This window comes from Oncorhynchus mykiss, chromosome 20, assembly GCF_057628025.1.
Source record: "Oncorhynchus mykiss isolate SJ-2025 chromosome 20, ASM5762802v1, whole genome shotgun sequence".
NCBI classification, from domain to species: Eukaryota; Metazoa; Chordata; class Actinopteri; order Salmoniformes; family Salmonidae; genus Oncorhynchus; species Oncorhynchus mykiss.
Window position 1 is genome coordinate 28,532,223 of NC_143041.1, and position 20,212 is coordinate 28,552,434.

General features: G+C 43.8%; 1 protein-coding gene across 1 annotated transcript in view; it reads right to left on the reverse strand.

Annotated features, from left to right (window-relative positions):
• LOC110499235 (kinesin-like protein KIF19) overlaps positions 1–20,212 on the reverse strand; it is a 91,050-nt gene that overhangs the window by 15,930 nt on the left and 54,908 nt on the right. The window contains exons 4-6 of the mRNA XM_036956061.2: positions 14,168–14,304; positions 5,726–5,851; positions 2,719–2,913 (exon numbers count right to left, since the gene is read on the reverse strand). Coding sequence (XP_036811956.2) covers positions 2,719–2,913; positions 5,726–5,851; positions 14,168–14,304 — 458 coding nt within the window. The remainder of the gene's footprint in view (positions 1–2,718; positions 2,914–5,725; positions 5,852–14,167; positions 14,305–20,212) is intronic.

Genomic DNA, 20,212 nt, shown 5'->3' on the forward strand with positions numbered 1-20,212 from the left:
ACAGCGTTGTATGAGATTTTCAGTTTCTTTGCAATTTCTCGCATGGAACAGCCTTCATTTCTCAGAACAAGAATAGACTGACACGTATCAGAAGAAAGGTCTTTATTTCTGGCCATTTTGAACCTGTAATCGAACCCACAAATGCTGATGCTCCAGATACTCAACTAGTCTAAAGAAGGACAGTTTTATTGCTTCTTTAATCAGAACAACAGTTTTCAGCTGTGCTTACATAATTACAAAAGGTTTTCTAAAGATCAATTAGCCTTTTATAATGATAAACTTGTATTAGCTAACACAACGTGCCATTGGAACACAAGAGTGATGGTTGCTGATAATGGGCCTCTGTACGCCTATGTAGATATTCCATAAAAAATCTGGCGTTTCCAGCTACAATAATCATTTACAACATTTAACAATGTCTACACTGTATTTCTGATCAATTTAATGTTATTTTAATGGACTAAAAAAATGCTTTTCTTTCAAAAACAAGGACATTTCTAAGTTTACCCCAAACTTTTGAACGGTAGTGTATGTGCTTTATAGAAAGTGGTACCAGTCTTTCTACTTATAGGCAACTGCCAAAATAAAGAAAACACTTAAGTAAACTAGGGATACAAAGTATATTGAAAGCAGGTGTTTCCAGACAGTTGTTTTTCCTGAGTTAATAAAGCAATTAACATCCCATTATGCTTAAGGTCATGTATACAAATGCCCTGTTGCCCATTATTTTGGCTACCATGGCTAGAAGACGAGATCTCAGTGACTTTGAAAGAGGTGTCTCAAAAGAGCACAGGGGTTTAAAGTGTGTGTGTGTCACCTGATCACAACCCAATTAAACACTTATGGGAGATTCTTGAGTGGTGCCTGAGACCGTGTTTTTCACCACCATCAATAAAACACCAAACTATGTAATTTCTTGTTGGTAGAATGGTGTCGCATCCCTCCAATAGAGTTCCAGACACTTGTATAATCTAATCAAATCAAATTTGATTTGTCACATACACATGGTTAGCAGATGTTAATGCGAGTGTAGCGAATTGCTTGTGCTTCTAGTTCCGACAATGCAGTTATAACCAACGAGTAATCTAACCTAACAATTATGCCAAATCTCATTGAATCTAATCTGGTGACTCGTGGTGGCCTAATGCCCTATTAAAACACTTTATGTTGGTGTTTCCTTTATTTTTTTGTCATTATCAGTACATTTTTACTCTCTAACTCAAGAGAAAACATCCCTTCAAAAGAGGTAGGTAGCTCCCCCCTCTATTCTCCTACAGTATATCTAAAAAGACTGGTGGCCTTTAGGCTATGTTATACATCCATAGAAGAGCCTAGCTGGTTAACCTTTCTAAAGGTTTCCATGGTAAATAAGTGTTCTCTCCGTTCAGGCATGATTGCATGTTTTTCTCATGGGTATAGTACACTACTTTTGATCAGAGCCCTATGGGCCCTGGTCAAAAGTAATGCACACAATACAGGGAATAGGGTGCCATTTGGGACGCATGGTGTATAGGAGCTGGTCTAATATGGATGCTAATCAAACAACATTCATCATGAATGACATGTCAATGTCTGTGTTGGTTAATCGCTTCGCCTTAATCAGGATGTCTACAGGAAGCTGCAGCAACTAATTGGAGAAGCAAACGGCTAATAGGAAGCATTCAGTGTTCATGGGAAAAATGAAAAGCATAACAAATGTGAAAAGGCCGGCTATCATTTGAAAACTTTAGCACATGCCCTATGTTCCCCCAGGAATGAAGAGGATTATGAAAGTAAGTAAATGTGAAAAAGGTTAATAGTTAATACTTCTGTGTCATATACTGTGTCAAACGTTCCCAACTAGTTCACAGAAGACACTGACTACGTCCCAAATGGCATCCTATTTCCTATATAGTGCACTACTCTTTGACCAGGGCCTATAGGTCAAAAGTAGTGCACTATAGGGAATAGGGTTAGGGTGCCATTTGGGATGCAGACATTCTGTTAGCAGTATTGGTTTTACTCCAATTGCAATCTGTTCAACAAAAGTAACTAGCACCATAAAACTGTGCTATAAAAGTCATGGTAAAGTCACAGCACCATATCAACTATATCAGCCATTTTGTAATCATTTCTAACCCTGACATAAGGGAGACGTTGATAGACGGTAAGAATTACATAAGCGGTGCCAACTATAGGGACATTAACCCCTTCTTTCCCTCATTGGTGGGCAAATCATGGTCTAGAATGTAAATGTATGGTGCTTTACACTGTGAAGGGCCTTTATTAAAGTGTCCTATAAACTTCAGGGCTGCATACAAATGGCCCCCTATTCCCAACATAGTGCACTACTTTTTGATTATGGCCCTATGGTTGATAGAACAAATATAGGGATCAGAGAGCCATTTGGAACGCAGACTTGAAGGTTTATAGGTTCTCCAGTTCGCTCCAGGAGAGATTAATAGCGGGGAGGGGGTTGATAAAGTGACAAAAAACAGTGTTCCTATGTACTGTTGTAAAACATGGCTGTCAAACGACCAGAGGAGACAAACAGAAAGAGAAGACCAACTCAACCGACCCCCTCCCTCCCACAAGTAACAGACCATAACAAGAGGTGAAAGAAGGACACAGAAACAGGCATGTTAGCAGACAAATGCATGCACACACACACACACACACACACACACACACACACGCACGCATGCACGCACACACACACAAGCACACATACTTTTGTACCTGTGAGGCTCGTTCGGAGCCAGCAAGGTCGATCATGAAGAGGCGTGCGAAGCGGACCTCCTGTAGAAGGTCTCGACAGCGGCTCGTCTGCCGGACAGCCACCTGCAACACGGCGTGGGACCGGGACGATGTCTGATTGGCTGCCGTGGGCTCCTGGGTACGCTGCTTATTACCCTTCATCAGCAGCTCCATGATCTGGCAGGAACACAGTCATTAAACTTTATGTAGCTCTATGTAGATCTAATGTCATTTTTATAACGTGCTCATAGATGTGTTATGTACACTGAAAAAAAGGCTGGGTTAAAAACAACTCAGCGCTGGGTAAATAATGGACAGAACACACGTTGGGCTATTTTGAGAGCCAGTAGAGTCAACTATATGGTTGTTTTCTTTGATGCCTGGAGGCGTGGCTTAGTAGTGGCGTGGCTTTCAGATAGTTATTGTTTGCCACCCTTAAGAGTAAATGTCATTCCCCTTAATCTGTTCTGTTGTATTGTCATCACATGTTAAGGTTGAACACGGTATTTTGTGTAGCTTTTGTCACTTTTGTAGTGTTATTGAGGCTTACATGAGTAGTTCCTCAACTCCCAATGTTGGGATAGTTTCCACTTTGGCATAATATTTAAATAATAATATTACAAAATGTATACAAAAATATGTAATGTGCAAAAACATTTATTTGCATTGTTCAAACTTAACATGATGAACAGGTTTGACATTTACTCTCACGGATGCCCAAAAATAACTATCGGAAAGCCATGCCCCAACTAGACCACACCTTCTGAAAATAACCTATGGATTACATTAAAAAAGATCCAGCTGCTGGGTCGACCCAGCATAAAAGTGAATAAAAACCCAAATGATGGGTAAATAAACCAATGTTTGGTTAATCTGGTCATTTTTAGGAGGCGTGGCCTATTCAGGCTTTCAGATAGTATTTTTTATATATATATTTTTTGGCACTTTTACCCGTTTTTCTCCCCAATTTCGTGATATCCAACTGGTAGTTACAGTCTTGTCCCATCGCTGCAATGTCCCTACGGACTCAGAAAAGGCGAAGGTCGAGAGCCATGCATTCTCCAAAACACGACCCTGCCAAGCTGCACTGCTTCTTGACACACTGCCCGCTTAATCTGGAAGCCAGCAGCACCAATGGGTTGGAGAAAACACTGTCAGCTGGCGACCGATGTCAGCTTGCCGGCGCCCGGGCCGCCACCAGGAGTCGCTAGAGCTCAATGGGACAAGGAAATCCCGTCCGGCCAAACACTCCCCTAACCTGGACGAAGCTGGGTCTCCAGATCACGGCCGGCTGTGACACAGTGATGCAGTGCCTTAGACCGCTGTGCCACTCGGGAGGCCTCAGATGGTTATATTTGGCCACCCGTGAGAGTAAATGTCATTCCTGTTTGTAAGTTTGTTCACTGCAAATTTTTATTTTCCTTCAATACTGTTGCACATGACATATTTTAACAAACATTTAATAACAGTATTATTTAAATATTATAATAAAGAGACATAGGCTCTAGTCGACAGGAACTCATACTCAAAGCTACAAAAGTGTCCATGCTCAACCTTAACATGTGATGATAATAGAACAGAACATGAACCGGAATGACAGCTACACTATATATACACACAAAAGTATGTAGACAGCCCTCCAAATTAGTGGATTCGGCTATTTCAGCCACACTTGTTGCTGACAGGTGCATAACATCGAGCACACAGCCATGCAATCTCCATAGACAAACATTGGCAGTAGAATGGCATTACTGAAGAGCTCAGTAACTTTCACTGTAGCACCGTCACAGGATGCCACCTTCCAACAAGTCAGTTCATAAAATTTCTGCCCTGCTAGAGCTGCCCCGGTCAACTGTAAGTGCTGTTATTGTGAAATGGAAACGTCTAGGAGCAACAACATCTCAGCTGCGAAGTGGTAGGACACACAAGCTCACAGAACGGTATTGCCAAGTGCTGAAGCTTGTAACGCGTAAATATTGTCTGTCCTCGGTTGCAACACTCGCCACCAAGTTCCAAACTGCTTCTGGAAAAAACATCAGCACAAGAACTGTTCGTCTGGAGCTTCATGAAATGGGTTTCCATGGCTGAGCAGCCGCAAACAAGCCTAAGATCACCATGCGCAATGCCAAGCATCGACTGGAGTGGTGTAAAGCTCACTGCCATTGGACTCTGGAGCAGAGGAAAAGCATTCTCTGGAGTGATGAATCATGCTTCACCATCTGGCAGTCCGACAGACAGGGGGTTTCATGGTTTCCAGTGAAAGGAAATCTTAACACTACAGCATACAATGACATCTAGATGATTCTGTGCTTCCAACCTTGTGGCAACAGTTTGGGGAAGGCCCTTTCCTGTATCAGTATGATAATGCACCCATTCACAAAGTGAGGTCCATACAGAAATGGTTTGTCGAGATCAGTGTGAAAGAACTTGACTGGCCTGCACAGCCCTGACCTCAACCCCATCGAACACCTTTGGGAGGAATTGGAAAGCCAACTGCGAGCCAGACCTAAGCAGCACCCGACTTCACTAATGTTCTTGTGGCTGAATGGAAGCAAGTCCTACACAGCAATCTTCCAACATCTTGCGGAAAGACTTACCAGAACCATGGAGGCTGTTATAGCAGCAAAAGGGGACCAACTCCATGTTAATGAATGAGATGTTCGACGAGTAGGTGTTCGCATACTTTTGGTCATGTAGTGTACTCTCACAGGTGGACAAAAATAACTATTTGAAAGCCACACCCCTACTAAGCCATGCCCCTAGTCTTCTGATCTGACCTGGTGGGTCATAGCTCAATAACCCAACAACCCAACTAAGTGACCCAACTTGCTGGGTCAAAATGACCCAACGTGTGTTCTGTCCAATATTTATCCAAATTGAGTTGTTTTTTAACCCAGAATAATGTATGGATTGTGTATGGATTTGATAAACTGTATAGTGTGTGATCTTGTAAAGCATGGAGTAAGTGTTCCTAGGTGTGACCTCTCACCTCTCGGGCGTTGATAGTGGAGACCTCTGTGATGCCAGCCACCTGGATCTCTCCTTTAGAGTCCTCTCTCAGGTCCAGGAATCCAGAGGACGGGTTGAGAAGGTCCCGGATCATCTCGTTGTAGATCTGGGAACATAACACAGGGAATGGTCAGGAGAGTCAGGAGGTTTCTCCTCAGCTTCCAAATCACATCTCAAAAGCTCCAAATTGAAGGAATTGTTAGAGCCAAGGAATTCTTATATCCGAGGAATTGTTATAGTGAGAGTCTGGAGAAACATGAGTTAACTTTCCATTGGAGAGTTTTTCTTTTGGAGTTGTTGACACAATGGTTTTGGGACATGTACATGGAAAATACCTCTTGCAAAGTGGACACACTTGAAAGGTCTAAAACTAGTACTGTACATAAACTCTTTTGTTGTTTTACTAACTCCTAATTTAGCTAGCCCAACTTGTTCTGTGACAGTCTGTCGTCAGCAGCTCAAGTTGCTTTCATACAGGCTGATCATTGTGTGTTGACTGTGAGTTCACGTGGAGAGCTCTTATCCCCATATCAACAAAGTGACAACCAGGAATAGGGAGAGACAGAGACAGAGAGAGAGAGAGAGAGAAAGAGAGAGACACAGAGAGAGAGAGAGAGACCACTGGGAGACAGACAGATGGGGATAGGCTGGGACGTGTGGCGGCTGGGGAGGGTAGAACCTAGTGTGCCAGTAAAGAAAACAAAAAACGACTGTCCTGCAGAGTAGGCTATCCCTGTTCATAACCAACGCCAGAACCACAGGACCACTCTAAACTCACTCAAGGGGGAAATAATGATTGAGACAGACAGGAGAGTGTTTATCCAGTTATTCTTACCATCTAAACACTTTCATTTCAGGTGAAGGGGAAAAAAACACACCTCCTCTCATTAGGGTAGTAACATACCGCATGAACAGAGGGTAAAAACATAGGAACTTCTCATAGAATAGAAGCTGAACTAAGTGCATGGGTGTTAAAAGACTATGTATGCGTATGCATGTGTAGTTGTGTGCATACTTGCATTTAGTTTATGTCTGTGTAGTAACAGGTGAAACAGGAGGCTGATTTGAAAGAGCAAGGGAGCAGAGGAAGCAGATGTGAGTATGGTTTTAGCAGGGCCATAAAACAACATTGAACCTTTCTGTGTAGTGATAGGAGGGCTGAGAGAGGGCAGCAGCAGATCAGCAGGTTGCTGCCTAGAGGCCAACAAGACCAACACGCACTATGTCACAGTACAGCCATCACAGAGCTGGACAGGACTACAGTATGAAACGTATGCTATAGGCATCCAGTGTTACCTTCAACTTTCTTAATCATGTGTTGCTACTCTCTACTACTGCACCCACCCATTTATTGCAGAATATTTTGTAAAATAATAGCTTGTAGAATAGCTTGTAGTAGAAGTACAAATTAGCGAGTGTCAAACTTCAAACCAATGGCATCGTGCCCTTTGTGTGTCTCCAAGGCTCATTTCTTGCAAACACAAGGACACTGACTGTCGCGGATTCAACTCTATAAATATTTTTCTGGTGTACGTCTTTGGCTGTTTAAGCATTCTTTCCATTGTTGTTATTTTAATAAAAAGCTGCCTATCATCTGTCACTTTCTTCCTCTTTCTGCCTAGACGAAGACAGGATGAACAACTGAATCTCTGCGCGCGTCACTGTTTGCCTAGAAGGAAGACATATTCATGAGAAGGTTGTTACATCACTCCTTGTCAAGGCTTCTTTTCATTATGGTGATTGATCCTGGAAAGAAATTGGGAATTAATTGTATAAAAAAAGCACAATGGTAAACTATGCTTGCAGACAAAATGAACCTCTTTCAAATACTGACAAAGTAGTCAATAAGTATTCAACCCCTTTGTTATGGCAAACCTAAATAAGTTCAGGAGTAAAATGTGCCTAACAAGTCACATAATAAGTTGCATGGACTCACTCGGTGCCCTAACAAAAGATATAATCCACATAATAACACATTTCTGTTTGTTGCAGGATTACTTTCCTGCTGTAGGAAACTGGCTCAAATTAAGAACCTACCTCTGTACCTCATCTTTGTACCCCACATGTACAATTATCTGTTAGGTCCCTCAGACGAGCAGTGAAATTCAAACACAGATTCAACCACAAAGACCAGGGAGGTTTCCATTACCTCGCAAAGAAGGGCACCTATTGGTAGATGGGTAAAAAATGTAAACATTGAATATCCCATTGAGCACGATGAACTTAATGAATTACAAATTAATTACACTTTGGATGGTGTATCAATATACTCAGTCACAACAAAGATACAGGCATCCTTCCTAACTCAGTTGCCGGAGAGGAAGGAAATCGTGCAGGGATTTCACCATGAGGCCAATGGTGACTTTAAAACAGTTGCATGGTTTAATAACTGTGATATGAGACAACTGAGGATGGATCAACAATATTGTATTTACTCCACAATATTAACCTAATTGACAGAGTGAAAAGAAGGAAGCCTATACAGAATAAAAAATATTCCCAAACATGCATCCTGTTTGCAACAAGGCACTAATGTAATACAGCAACAACAACAAAACATCCTGAATACAAAGTGTTATGTTGGGGCAAATCCAATACAACACATTACTGAGTACCACTCTCCATATCGTTAAGGACTGGGGAGTTTTTCAGGATAAAAAAAGGGAATGAAGCTAAGCACAGGTTTAGTCTGCTTACCACCAGACACTGGGAGATTAATTCACCTTTTAGAAGGACAATTACCTAAAATACAAGGTCAAATATACACTAGAGTTGCTTACCAAGAAGACGTTGAATGTTCCTGAGTGTAGGAGTAGGACCAGAAAATGGTTGTCTAGCAAGGATCAACAGAGCTTGAAGAATTTTGAAAAGAATAATGGGCAAATTTTGCACAATCCAGGTGTGGAAAGCTCTTAGAGACTTACCCAGAAAGACTCACAGCTGTAATCGCTGTATTGAAGTATTGACTCAGGGGTGTGAATACGTATGTAAATGAGATATTTCTGTATTTCATTTTCAATAGAGTTGCAAAAATGTCTAAGAACACGTTTTCTCTTTGTCATTATGGGGTATTGTGTGTAGCTGGGTGAGATAAAAAGAAAATGTATACATGTTTTATATTCAGGCTGTAACACAACAAAATGTGGAATAAGTCGAGGGGTATGAATACTTTCTGAAGGCACTGTATGTAATCAGGATACATTAGTGGTTTATTTTTCATATTTTGTCTTACAAATGTCAAATGACATTAAAAAGTATTTTGTGTAGATTGCTGACAAAAAAATGACAATTTACATCTCTTTTAATCCCACCTTGAAACACAACAAAATGTGGAAAAAGTCAAGGGGTGTGAATACTTTCTGAAGGCAATGTATCTACACGAGTATCAACCTGAACTGTTGAATAAACAGAAATGCCGTTGTGGTTGTAAGTTAGTATACTATAAGATCTACTTGTATAACTTATCAGTCTGATGTTTTCTGTAATGACCTTACTGATCCCTGTTTTACAGCCTGTGTTCGTAATGGCTGCTCAGTCAAACAACCTGTGTGTTGATCCTGACTTGTCATAGACGCCTGCTAAAAAACTTTAATGAGCAAGCCTTCCTTCATGATCTGGCCTCTGTAAATTGGTATATAATCAGCTCGGTCCCCTCTGTCGAAGACGCTTGGACCTTCTTTTTTGATATTTTCAGTGTTATCGTTAACAAATACGCGCCTGTAAAGAAAATGAGAATTAAAAACAGGTTCAGCCCCTGGTTCGACTGTGATCTGGCAGAGTTACTTCACGTCAAGAATTCCATTTGGCAAATCGCTGAGCACATGCATACTCAGGCTGACTGGATCTCGTTCAGGCAAATTAGAAATACGTGCACTCAGGGTATCCGGAAGGCCAAAGTTAGCTACTTTAAGGAGCAGTTCTCTTTCTGTGGGTATAACTGCAAGAAGTTCTGGAAAACAGACCTGGAGATAGATCTTCCTCCTCACAGCTGCCCATGTCTCTTAATGTTGATGATGTGGTTGTTACTGACAAGGAGCACATGGCTGAGCTCTTTAGTCACCACCTCATTAAGTCAGGATTCCTATTTGACTCTGCCATGCCTCCTTGCCCGTTCAGCGTTTCCTCATCTCCCACCCCTTCTAATAATGTGACTATCCCAAATGCTCCTCCCTCCCTCACACTGCCACGCTACAAAGTTTCTCCCTGCAGGTCTGAGATGCTAAAGCAGCTCCTTAAACTTGACTGCAAAAAAACATCTGCTTCAGATGGTTTAGACCCTTTCTTCTTTAAGGTTGCTGCCCCTATAATCGCCAAGCCTATCTCTGACCTTTTTAACCTGTCTCTCCTCTCTGGGGAGGTTCCCATTACTTGGAAGGTAACCACGGTGCTTCCTTTATTTAAAGGGGAGATCAAGCTGACCCTAACTGTTGTAGGCCAATTTCTATTTTGCCCTGTTTATCAAGTGTTGGAAAAACGTGTCAATAATCAACTGACTGGCTTTCTTGATGTCTATAGTATTCTCTCGGGTATGGGGCTCCCAAATGGTGCAGTGGTCTAAGGCACTGCATCTCAGTGGTAGAGGGGTCACTACAGACCCTGACTACCAACGGGACATTTAAAACTGTAATATCTTATGCTTTGCGGAGACGTGGCTGAACGATGACACTATCAACATACAGCTGGCTGGTTAAACACTGCACCGGCAGGATAGAACAGCAGAGTCTGGTAAGACAAGGGGCGGTGGACTATGTATTTTTGTAAATAACAGCTGGTGTACAATATCTAAGGATGTCTCAAGCTATTGCTTGCCTGAGGTAGAGTATCTCATGATAAACTGTAGACCACACTACCTACCTAGAGAGTCTGCATCTGTATTTTTCGTAGCTGTTTACATACCACCACAGTCAGAGGCTGCAACTAAGACAGAATTGAATGAGCTGTGTTCCGCCATAAGCAAACAAGAAAACGCTCACCCAGAGACGGTGCTCCTAGTAGCCGGGAACTTTAATGCAGTGAAACTTATATCCGATTTACAAAGTTTCTATCAGCATGTTAAATGTGCAACCAGAGGGAAGAAATCTCTGGACCACCTTTACTCCACACACAGAGATGCATACAAAGCTCTCCCTCGACCTCCATTTGGCAACTCTGACCATAATTCTATCCCCCTGACTCCTGCTTACAAGCAAAAATTAAAGCAGGAAGCAGCAATGACTAGATCAATAAAAAGGTAGAGCAAAGTGGATGCTAAACTACAGGACTGTTTTGCTAGCACAGACTGGAATATGTTCCGGGATTCCTCCGATGGCATTGAGGAGTACACCACATCAGTCATTGGCTTCATCAATAAGTGCATTGATGACGTCATCCCCACAGTGACCGTACGTACATACCCCAACCAGAAGCCATGGATTACAGGCAACATCCGCACTGAGCTAAAGGCTAAAGGCTAGAGCTTTTCATATTTGATGGTTCGTCTGAGGGCATAGCGGGATTTCTTGTAAGCTTCAGGGTTAGAGTCCCATCCTTGAATGCAGGTTCATGGATGGGACTCTAACCTGGAAGTTTACAAGAAATCCCGCTATGCCCTCCGACGAACCATCAAATATGAAAAGTGTCAACACAGGACTAAGATCGAATCGTAATACACTGGCTCCGACGCTCGTAGGATGTGGCAGGGTTTGCAAAGCGTTACAGACTACAAAGGGAAGCACAGCCGAGTGCTGCTCAGTGACACAAGCCTACCAGACGAGCTGAACTACTTCTATGCTCGCTTCAAGGCAAATAACACTGAAACATGCATGAGAGCACCAGCTGTTCTGGAAGATTGTATGACCACCCTCTCTGCAGCCGATGTGAGTAAGACCTTTAAACAGGTCAACATTCACAAGGCCGCAGGGCCAGACAAAATACCAGGACGTGTACTGTGAGCATGCGCTGATCAACTGGCAAGTGCCTTCACTGACATTTTTAACCTCTCCCTGTCCCAGTCTGTAATACCTACATGTTTTAAGCAGACCACTATAGTGCCTGTGCCCGAGAACGCTAAGGTAACCTGCCTAAACGACTACCGACCAGTAGCACTCATGTCTGTAGCTATGAAGTGCTTCGAAAGGCTGGTCATGACTCACATCAACACCATTATCCCAGAAACCCTAGACCCACTCCAATTTGCATACCACCCCAACAGATCCACAGATGATGCAATCTCTATTGCACTCCTCACTGCCCTTTCCCACCTGGACAAAAGGAACACCTATGTGAGAATGCTATTCATTGACTACAGCTCAGCGTTCAACACCATAGTGTCCTCAAAGCTCATCAATAAGCTACGGACCCTGGGACTAAACACCTCCCTCTGCAACTGGATCCTGGACTTCCTGACGGGCCTCCCCCCAGGTGGTAAGGGTAGGTAACAACACATCCGCCCCGCTGATCCTCAAAACAGGGGCCCCTCAGGGGTGCGTGCTCAGTCCCCCCTGTACTCCCTATTCACTCATGACTGCACAGCCAGGCACGACTCCAACACCATTATTAAGTTTGCAGATGACACAACAGTGGTAGGCCTGATAACCGACAACGACAAGACAGCCTATAGGGAGGAGGTCAGAGACCTGTGGTGCTAGGACAACAACCTCTCCCTCAACGTGATCAAGACAAAGGAGATGATTGTGGACTACAGGAAAAAGGGGACCGAGCACGACCCCATTCTCATCGATGGGGCTTCAGTGGAGTAGGTTGAGAGCTTCAAGTTCCTTGGTGTCCACATCACCAACAAACTAACATGATCCAAGCACACCAAGATAGTCGTGAAGAGGGCATGACAAAACCTATTCCCCCTCAGGAGACTGAAAAGATTTGGCATGGGTCCTCAGATCCTCAAAAAGTTCTACAGCTTCACCATCAAGAGCATCCTTACTGGTTGCATCACTGCCTGGTATGGCAACTGCTCGGCTTCCCGATCGCAAGGCACTACAGAGGGTAGTGCAAACGGCCCAGTACATCACTGGGGCCAAGCTTCCTGCCATCCAGGACCTCTATACCAGGCTGTGTCAGAGGAAGGCCCTAAAAATTGTCAAAGACTCCATCCACCCTAGTCATAGATTGTTCTCTCTGCTACCGCACGGCAAGCGGTACCGGAGTGCGAAGTCTAGGTCCAAGAGGCTTCTAAACAGCTTCTAACCCCAAACCATAAGACTCCTGAACACCTAATCAAATGGCTACCCAGACTATTTGCATTGCCCCTCCCCCTCTTTTACATTGCTGCTACTCCCTGTTGTTATCATCTATGCATAGTCATTTTAATAACTACCTACATGTACATATTACCTCAACTAACCGGTGCCCCCACACATTGACTCTGTACCGGTACCCCCCCCCTGTATATAGTCTCGCTATTGTTATTTTACTGCTGCTTTTTAATTACTTGTTCATTTTATTTCTTATTCTTATCCATATTTTTTGAAAGTGCATTGTTGGTTAGGTGATTGTAAGTAAGCATTTCACTGTTAGGTCTATCTATACCTGTTGTATTCGGCGCATGTGACTAATGAAATATGATTTGATTTGACATTCTGCTAAAGGTCCCCAAAGCACACACATCCCTGGGTTGCTCCTCTTTTCATTTTGCTTCAGCTAGCGACTGGAAAGAGCTGCAACAAACACTCAGACTGGACAGTTTTATCTTCATCTCTTCTTTCAAAGACTCAATCATGGACACTCTTAATGACAGTTGTGGCTGCTTCACGTGATGTATTGTTGTCTCTACCTTCTTGCCCTTTGTGCTATTGTCTGTGCCCAATAATGTTTGTACTATGTTTTGTGATGCTACCATGTTGTGCTGCTGCCATGTTGTGTTGCTACCATGTTGTTGTTATTTTGTGTTGCTACCATGCTGTTTTTCATGTGTTGCTGCCATGCCATGTTGTTGTCTTCTCTTTATGTAGTGTTATGTTGTCTCTCTTGTTGTGATGTGTGTTTTATCCTATATTTGTATATATTTTTAATCCCAGCCTCTTTCCCCACAGGAGGCCTTTTGCCTTCTGGTAGGCCGTCATTGTAAATAAGAATTTGTTCTTAACTGACTTGTCTAGTTAAAAAATAAAAAAATAAAGAAAATGTTGACTACATCACTGTTGATGACCTTACCTGAACTGAAATCCCTGTGGTTCAGGTGATAGGGCAGTTTGTTATAGCACAAGTAGGCTGCTGACGGCTGTGTTGGATGTATGTTATTAGACATGTTGTTAGGGTATTCCTAAGAGAAACAATGTTGCGTCCCAAAATATGTTGCGTCCCACAGGATGGGTCCCAAAATAGCACCCTATTCCCCATATAGTGTACTACCTTTGAAATGTAGTGCACTATATAGGGAATTGGATGCCATTTGGGAAGCAGACATAGACATAGTATGCATTCTCACCTCCAGGTATGACATGGAGATGTTGTACTGCATGTCATCGCTGGTCTCCTCGATGGCTTTGAACAGGTCATTTAGAGTCCGTACGTAGATCCCCGGTTCCCTGTCCGTACCCAACATAGTGTACGTCTTCCCACAACCTGAGCACAGACACACACGCACACACAAAGAAGGAAAATATTCACTATCACAGTTTGCAGTTTGAATTGAAGGGAAGAAAATTGTTAATACCAAACAACTTGATCATTGAATAGTGTCTATTTCAGGGTCATTACTATATTTTTTGTACCCCTTTTAGTTCACTTAAAGGATAAGTTGTTGTTTTTTTACAACCAAATACAAAAAATTATCCCAGCAAGCACATTTGGTTCTTTGGAAGTTGTAGGAACGTATGTTTTTGGTTTCCCATTGGTTCTGTTAACTAAGCCATAAGTTTCCTGGTAAAACTGAACGTTTTTAAACTTTCTGAGAACGGAAGTGAATATCACACCTGATCTGGGAATGTATATGTCTTGGTTGCATGGAGGATCTGAGAACATTTTACTATGGTTTTCCTGGGAAGTTTTATTAAATGTTCTGAGAACAGAAATTATAGGTATTTTGAAGTTAATTAAATAATTTTCTGCTAGTTTAGGTTACCTGTTTTGAACACAGGCATGACACTTGGAAATTAATTTGCTTTGGCATTAATCATGCAAACACATGTCTTTTTTTATTGTGGCATGGCGTCAGTGAGATTCAAACCTATGATCTTCATTTCTCTACCCATGGAATTTGTCCACTGCGCCACCAGGATGGAGCTAGCGTGCCATTTAAAAAAAAACTCATACCAAGATGTTAATTTTAGTCTATTCAAACAGACCCTATTTCAAAGGAAACGAGCACTAATTAAGATCAGGTGTGACCAATTAGAAGGCACACTTGAACACACACTTGATAGAGAGTTTTGTTGACGTATGTGTTTTTAAATAACATTCTTAGAACATTCTTTGAACGTTACTAATGTATTATTGTGTTTTTTATGGAAAGTTTTCTTAATGTTCTGAGAACATGACTTTAAATAGAACTATGAGGAAACCTTCAGAAAACGTTATGCTGAAGTACCGAAATTCCCACAGAACAACGTTGTTTCATAACGTTCTCTGAACAATTTGAGAACATGACTTTAAACAGAACCATGAGAAATTCCCACCTAAGAAACATATGGTTCTCAGAACGTTATGTGCTAGCTCGGTATCCTGCACCATTACCAGAAAGTTGTATGCAAAATAACCATAAGACAACCTGGGCTCTCATCTAGCTGTAAGAAACATTTGGTTCTCAGAATGTTATGTACTAGCTGAGATGTTATGGAAGGGTCCAGACACATTTTATTTGTGATTTCACTTGTTTTTGACAACCTTACCCTAAACAGCAAATCACTTCCTAATGATGAGGAAATGTTTTGTTGTTTGGGATAAGTTTCTGAAAAACAAGTGAAATCACAAAAAAATTATCTGGACCCTTCAAATAACATTCCATTTACAGTACATCAAAAAGAGAGATATGGTTGTAAAAAAGAAAACTTCTCCTTTAAAGTCAGTTCATTTATTTGGCCTTTTACAGGAATTTGCCTCACATTCAGTAGCTAGCTGTACACTATGTTTAAATTCAATATTAAAAAGCCTTCTTGTTGAAAGCTTAACCCCAGTCAAGCTCTATTTCAAGAAACCATGCCTGTTTAGGTCGAGAAGGACAGGCTAGTCACCAGATCTTCATTCTGTTTTGGACAACAAGACTGTGACACATGGAGTTTAATTAGTTTAATTTGAGATGAGCAGAGATTAAGAGTGGTGAGTCTACAGGGAGAGACAGACAGCAGGAGGGAGGGAGGAAGGAAGGGATGGAGGAAGGGATAGAGAGGAAGTTACTTTTGGGTCAGTTGTATTTGTCTTTCTAGGTAATGACTGTCTGTCTGAACCCTGCTTCTTGGCAGTCAGGTGATGACACAATTTCCTGTTCCTATTAAAAGCAGAATCAGAGATGACACACAACACCCCTCCCCAGTCCCTATGGAAACAAATCATACTAATTAAAATCTAGAACCAAGTGGAAAAGAAAGATAGCAATATATGAGTTTGATTATACGGCTGCAATGAGCAAAATAATAAGAAATAACTTGGATAAAAATACATGCAGTCAGAATCATCAACCCCCAGGCTGATTATTTCCTATGTAATGTTCTCCCCTGGTGCCCAGTGGGTGGTAGGTGAGGACAACACACACAGGAACAGAGGACACATGCACACATGCATTCACACGCATGCAATTAAAATAGAGCAGGTATCCCCAAGTATGTGCAATGCCGTGGGGGTACACCAAATATAAATGTGATTCACATTTTAAAAATATATTTAAAAAATGGAAGAAAAAAAAAATACTTCACATTTTCAAATTTATATTTATATTTTCCAATGGGGCTACACAGGATTTTTTTCTCGCCTGAGTACCCTCGTGTCACTGCCAAAAATCTAATTAAACCATCTAGTGTTCAGCGAAATAACAACACAATGTCAAATACAGATAGCCTAATCAAATAATTAACACCCAATCACATTAACCGTTACTCTCTCGCGCGAATTCCACTAATGGTCTATAGGTAGCCAAATGTAGCTGCTGCTCATTCCGTTTGCTCGAAAATTGATAAATGGTTAAAGATACACATAGCAGCTCTACTGGCAGTACTGCTACTACCAGCAGTACTACACCTGTCAACGACACAAGTTGCTCTGCTTCCACGAGCACATCCAACGTCTGATGCAGCCAAAGAGCTGCTGCCCCCTTACCAGGGAAAGTCAGGGATGTTGGACCATCGAAGAGGCGCAAATATGATGAGAACTACGTTGATTGGGGGTTCACTTATATTGGGAGAAGTGCCTTTCCTCAGCCACAGTGTGTTAGATGTGCAAAAGTACTATCTTGCAACTCTTGCGCAGACATTTAGAAACAAAACATGCCAATTTGAAAAATAATCCCGGGAGTTTGTTGAGCGAGAATTAAGACGACTTTTGAGTAGTAAGACATGTATAAAAGCAACAGATTCCATTAATAAGAAGGGGCTAGTAGCGTCTTATATGGTGAGCTACCGAGTGGCTAAGATAGGCAAGCCCAATATTATTGTGGAGGACTTCATTCTTCCTGCTGCCGCGGATATGTTTGGGACAATGCTGCCCCAAAAAACTATACAGACAATGTCTTTGTAACGTCTACTTCCAGCTCACACCCTCAAACACGTAGATCCCCGAACGCAGCTCACTGTAACGGGATTCTTCCTGGGAAGGAGAGGCCGACCAAAACGCAGCGTGGTTATTTTGATACATCTTTAATAAAGATGAAAATAGAACAAAAACAAGAAACGTGAAAAACCGAAAACAGCCCTATCTGGTGTAACAAACACAAAGACAGGAACAATCACCCACAAAACCCAACACAAAACAGGCTACCTAAATATGGCTCCCAATCAGAGACAATGACTAACACCTGCCTCTGATTGAGAACCATATCAGGCCCAAACACAGAAACAGACAAACAAGACATCCAACATAGAATGCCCACTCAGATCACACCCTGACCAAACAAAACATAGAACATACAAAGCAAACTATGGTCAGGGTGTGACAGTACACAAGGTGCGGACTCCGGCCGCAAAACCTGAACCTATTGGGGAGGGTCTGGGTGGGCATCTGTCCGCGGTGGCGGCTCTGGTGCTGGACGTGGCCCCCACTTCACCATAGTCTTAGTCCGCCCCATTGTCCGCTTCCGTGGCCTCCTAACCACGGCGACCCTTCTAAATGAACCCACTGGACAGAGGGGCAGCTCGGGACAGAGGGGCAGCTCGGGACAGACTGACGACTCTGGCAGATCCTGGCTGACTGGCGGCTCTGGCAGATCCTGGCTGAATGGCGGCACTGGCAGATCATGGCTGACTGGCGGATCCTGGCTGACTGGCGGCACTGGCGGACCCTGGCTGACTGGTGGCACTGGTGGATCCTGGCTGACTGGCGGCACTGGCGGCTCCTTGCAGACTGGCGGCACTGACGGCTACTTGCAGACTGGCGGCTCCTTGCAGACTGGCGGCACTGGTGGATCCTTGCAGACTGGCGGCTCCTTGCAGACTGGTGGCACTGGCGGCGCTGGGCAGACTGGAGACTCCGGCAGCGCTGGAGAGGGGGAAGGCTCCGGCAGCGCTGGACGGAGGAGCTCTGGCGCCTCTGGACTGAGAGGCAGAAGCTCTGGCAGCGCCGGACAGGCGGGAGCCTCCGGCAGCGCTGGAGAGGAGGAAGGCTCCGGTAACACTGGACAGGCGGGAGACTCCGGCAGCGCTGGAGATGAAGGAGACTCCGGCAGCGCTGGACAGGCGAGGCGCACTGTAGGCCTGGTGCGTGGTGCCGGCACTGGTGGTACTGGGCCGAGGACACGCACCTCAGGGCGAGTGCGGGGAGCTGCCACCGGAGGGATGATGCGTGGAGGTGGTACCGGATAGACCAGACCGTGCAGGCGCACTGGAGCTCTTGAGCACCGAGCCTGCCCAACCTTACCTGGTTGAATGCTCCCGGTCGCCCTGCCAGTGCGGCGAGGTGGAATAGCCCGCACTGGGCTATGCAGGCTAACCGGGGACACCGTGCGCAAGGCTGGTGCCATGTAAGCCGGCCCAAGGAGACGCACTGGAGACCAGATGCGTAGAGCCGGCTTCATGGCACTTGGCTCGATGCTCACTCTAGCCCGGCCGATACGCGGAGCTGGTATGTACCGCACCGGGCTATGCACCCACACTGGGGACACCGTGCGCTCCACCGCATAACACGGTGCCTGCCCGGCCTCTCTCGCCCTCCGGTAAGCACAGGAAGTTGGCGCAGGTCTCCTACCTGGCTTCGCCATACTTCCTGTGTGCCTCCCCCCCAAGAAATTGTTGGGGCTGCCTCTCGGGCTTCCTTGCCAGCCGTGTTCCCTCATATCGCTGGCTCCTCTCTCCGGCTGCCTCTGCTCTCCTAGCAGCCTCCACCTGTTCCCATGGAAGGCGATCCTTTCCCGCCAGGATCCAATACATCATCCCATGTCCATTCCTCCTTGCTCTGCTCCTGCTTCCGCTGCCTGTCACCATGCCGCTTGGTCCTGTTGTGTTGGGTGATTCTGTAACGGGATTCTTCCTGGGAAGGAGAGGCGGACCAAAACGCAGCGTGGTTATTTTGATACAGTGCCTTGGGAAAGTATTCGGCCCCCTTGAACTTTGCGACCTTTTGCCACATTTCAGGCTTCAAACATAAAGATATAAAACTGTATTTTTTTGTGAAGAATCAACAACAAGTGGGACACAATCATGAAGTGGAACGACATTTATTGGATATTTCAAACTTTTTTAACAAATCAAAAACTGAAAAATTGGGCGTGCAAAATTATTCAGCCCCCTTAAGTTAATACTTTGTAGCGCCACCTTTTGCTGCGATTACAGCTGTAAGTCGCTTGGGATATGTCTCTATCAGTTTTGCACATCGAGGGACTGAATTTTTTTCCCAATCCTCCTTGCAAAACAGCTCGAGCTCAGTGAGGTTGGATGGAGAGCATTTGTGAACAGCAGTTTTCAGTTCTTTCCACAGATTCTCGATTGGATTCAGGTCTGGACTTTGACTTGGCCATTCTAACACCTGGATATGTTTATTTTTGAACCATTCCATTGTAGATTTTGCTTTATGTTTTGGATCATTGTCTTGTTGGAAGACAAATCTCCGTCCCAGTCTCAGGTCTTTTGAAGACTCCATCAGGTTTCCTTCCAGAATGGTCCTGTATTTGGCTCCATCCATCTTCCCATCAATTTTAACCATCTTCCCTGTCCCTGCTGAAGAAAAGCAGGCCCAAACCATGATGCTGCCACCACCATGTTTGACAGTGGGGATGGTGTGTTCAGCTGTGTTGCTTTTACGCCAAACATAACGTTTTGCATTGTTGCCAAAAAGTTCCATTTTGGTTTCATCTGACCAGAGCACCTTCTTCCACATGTTTGGTGTGTCTCCC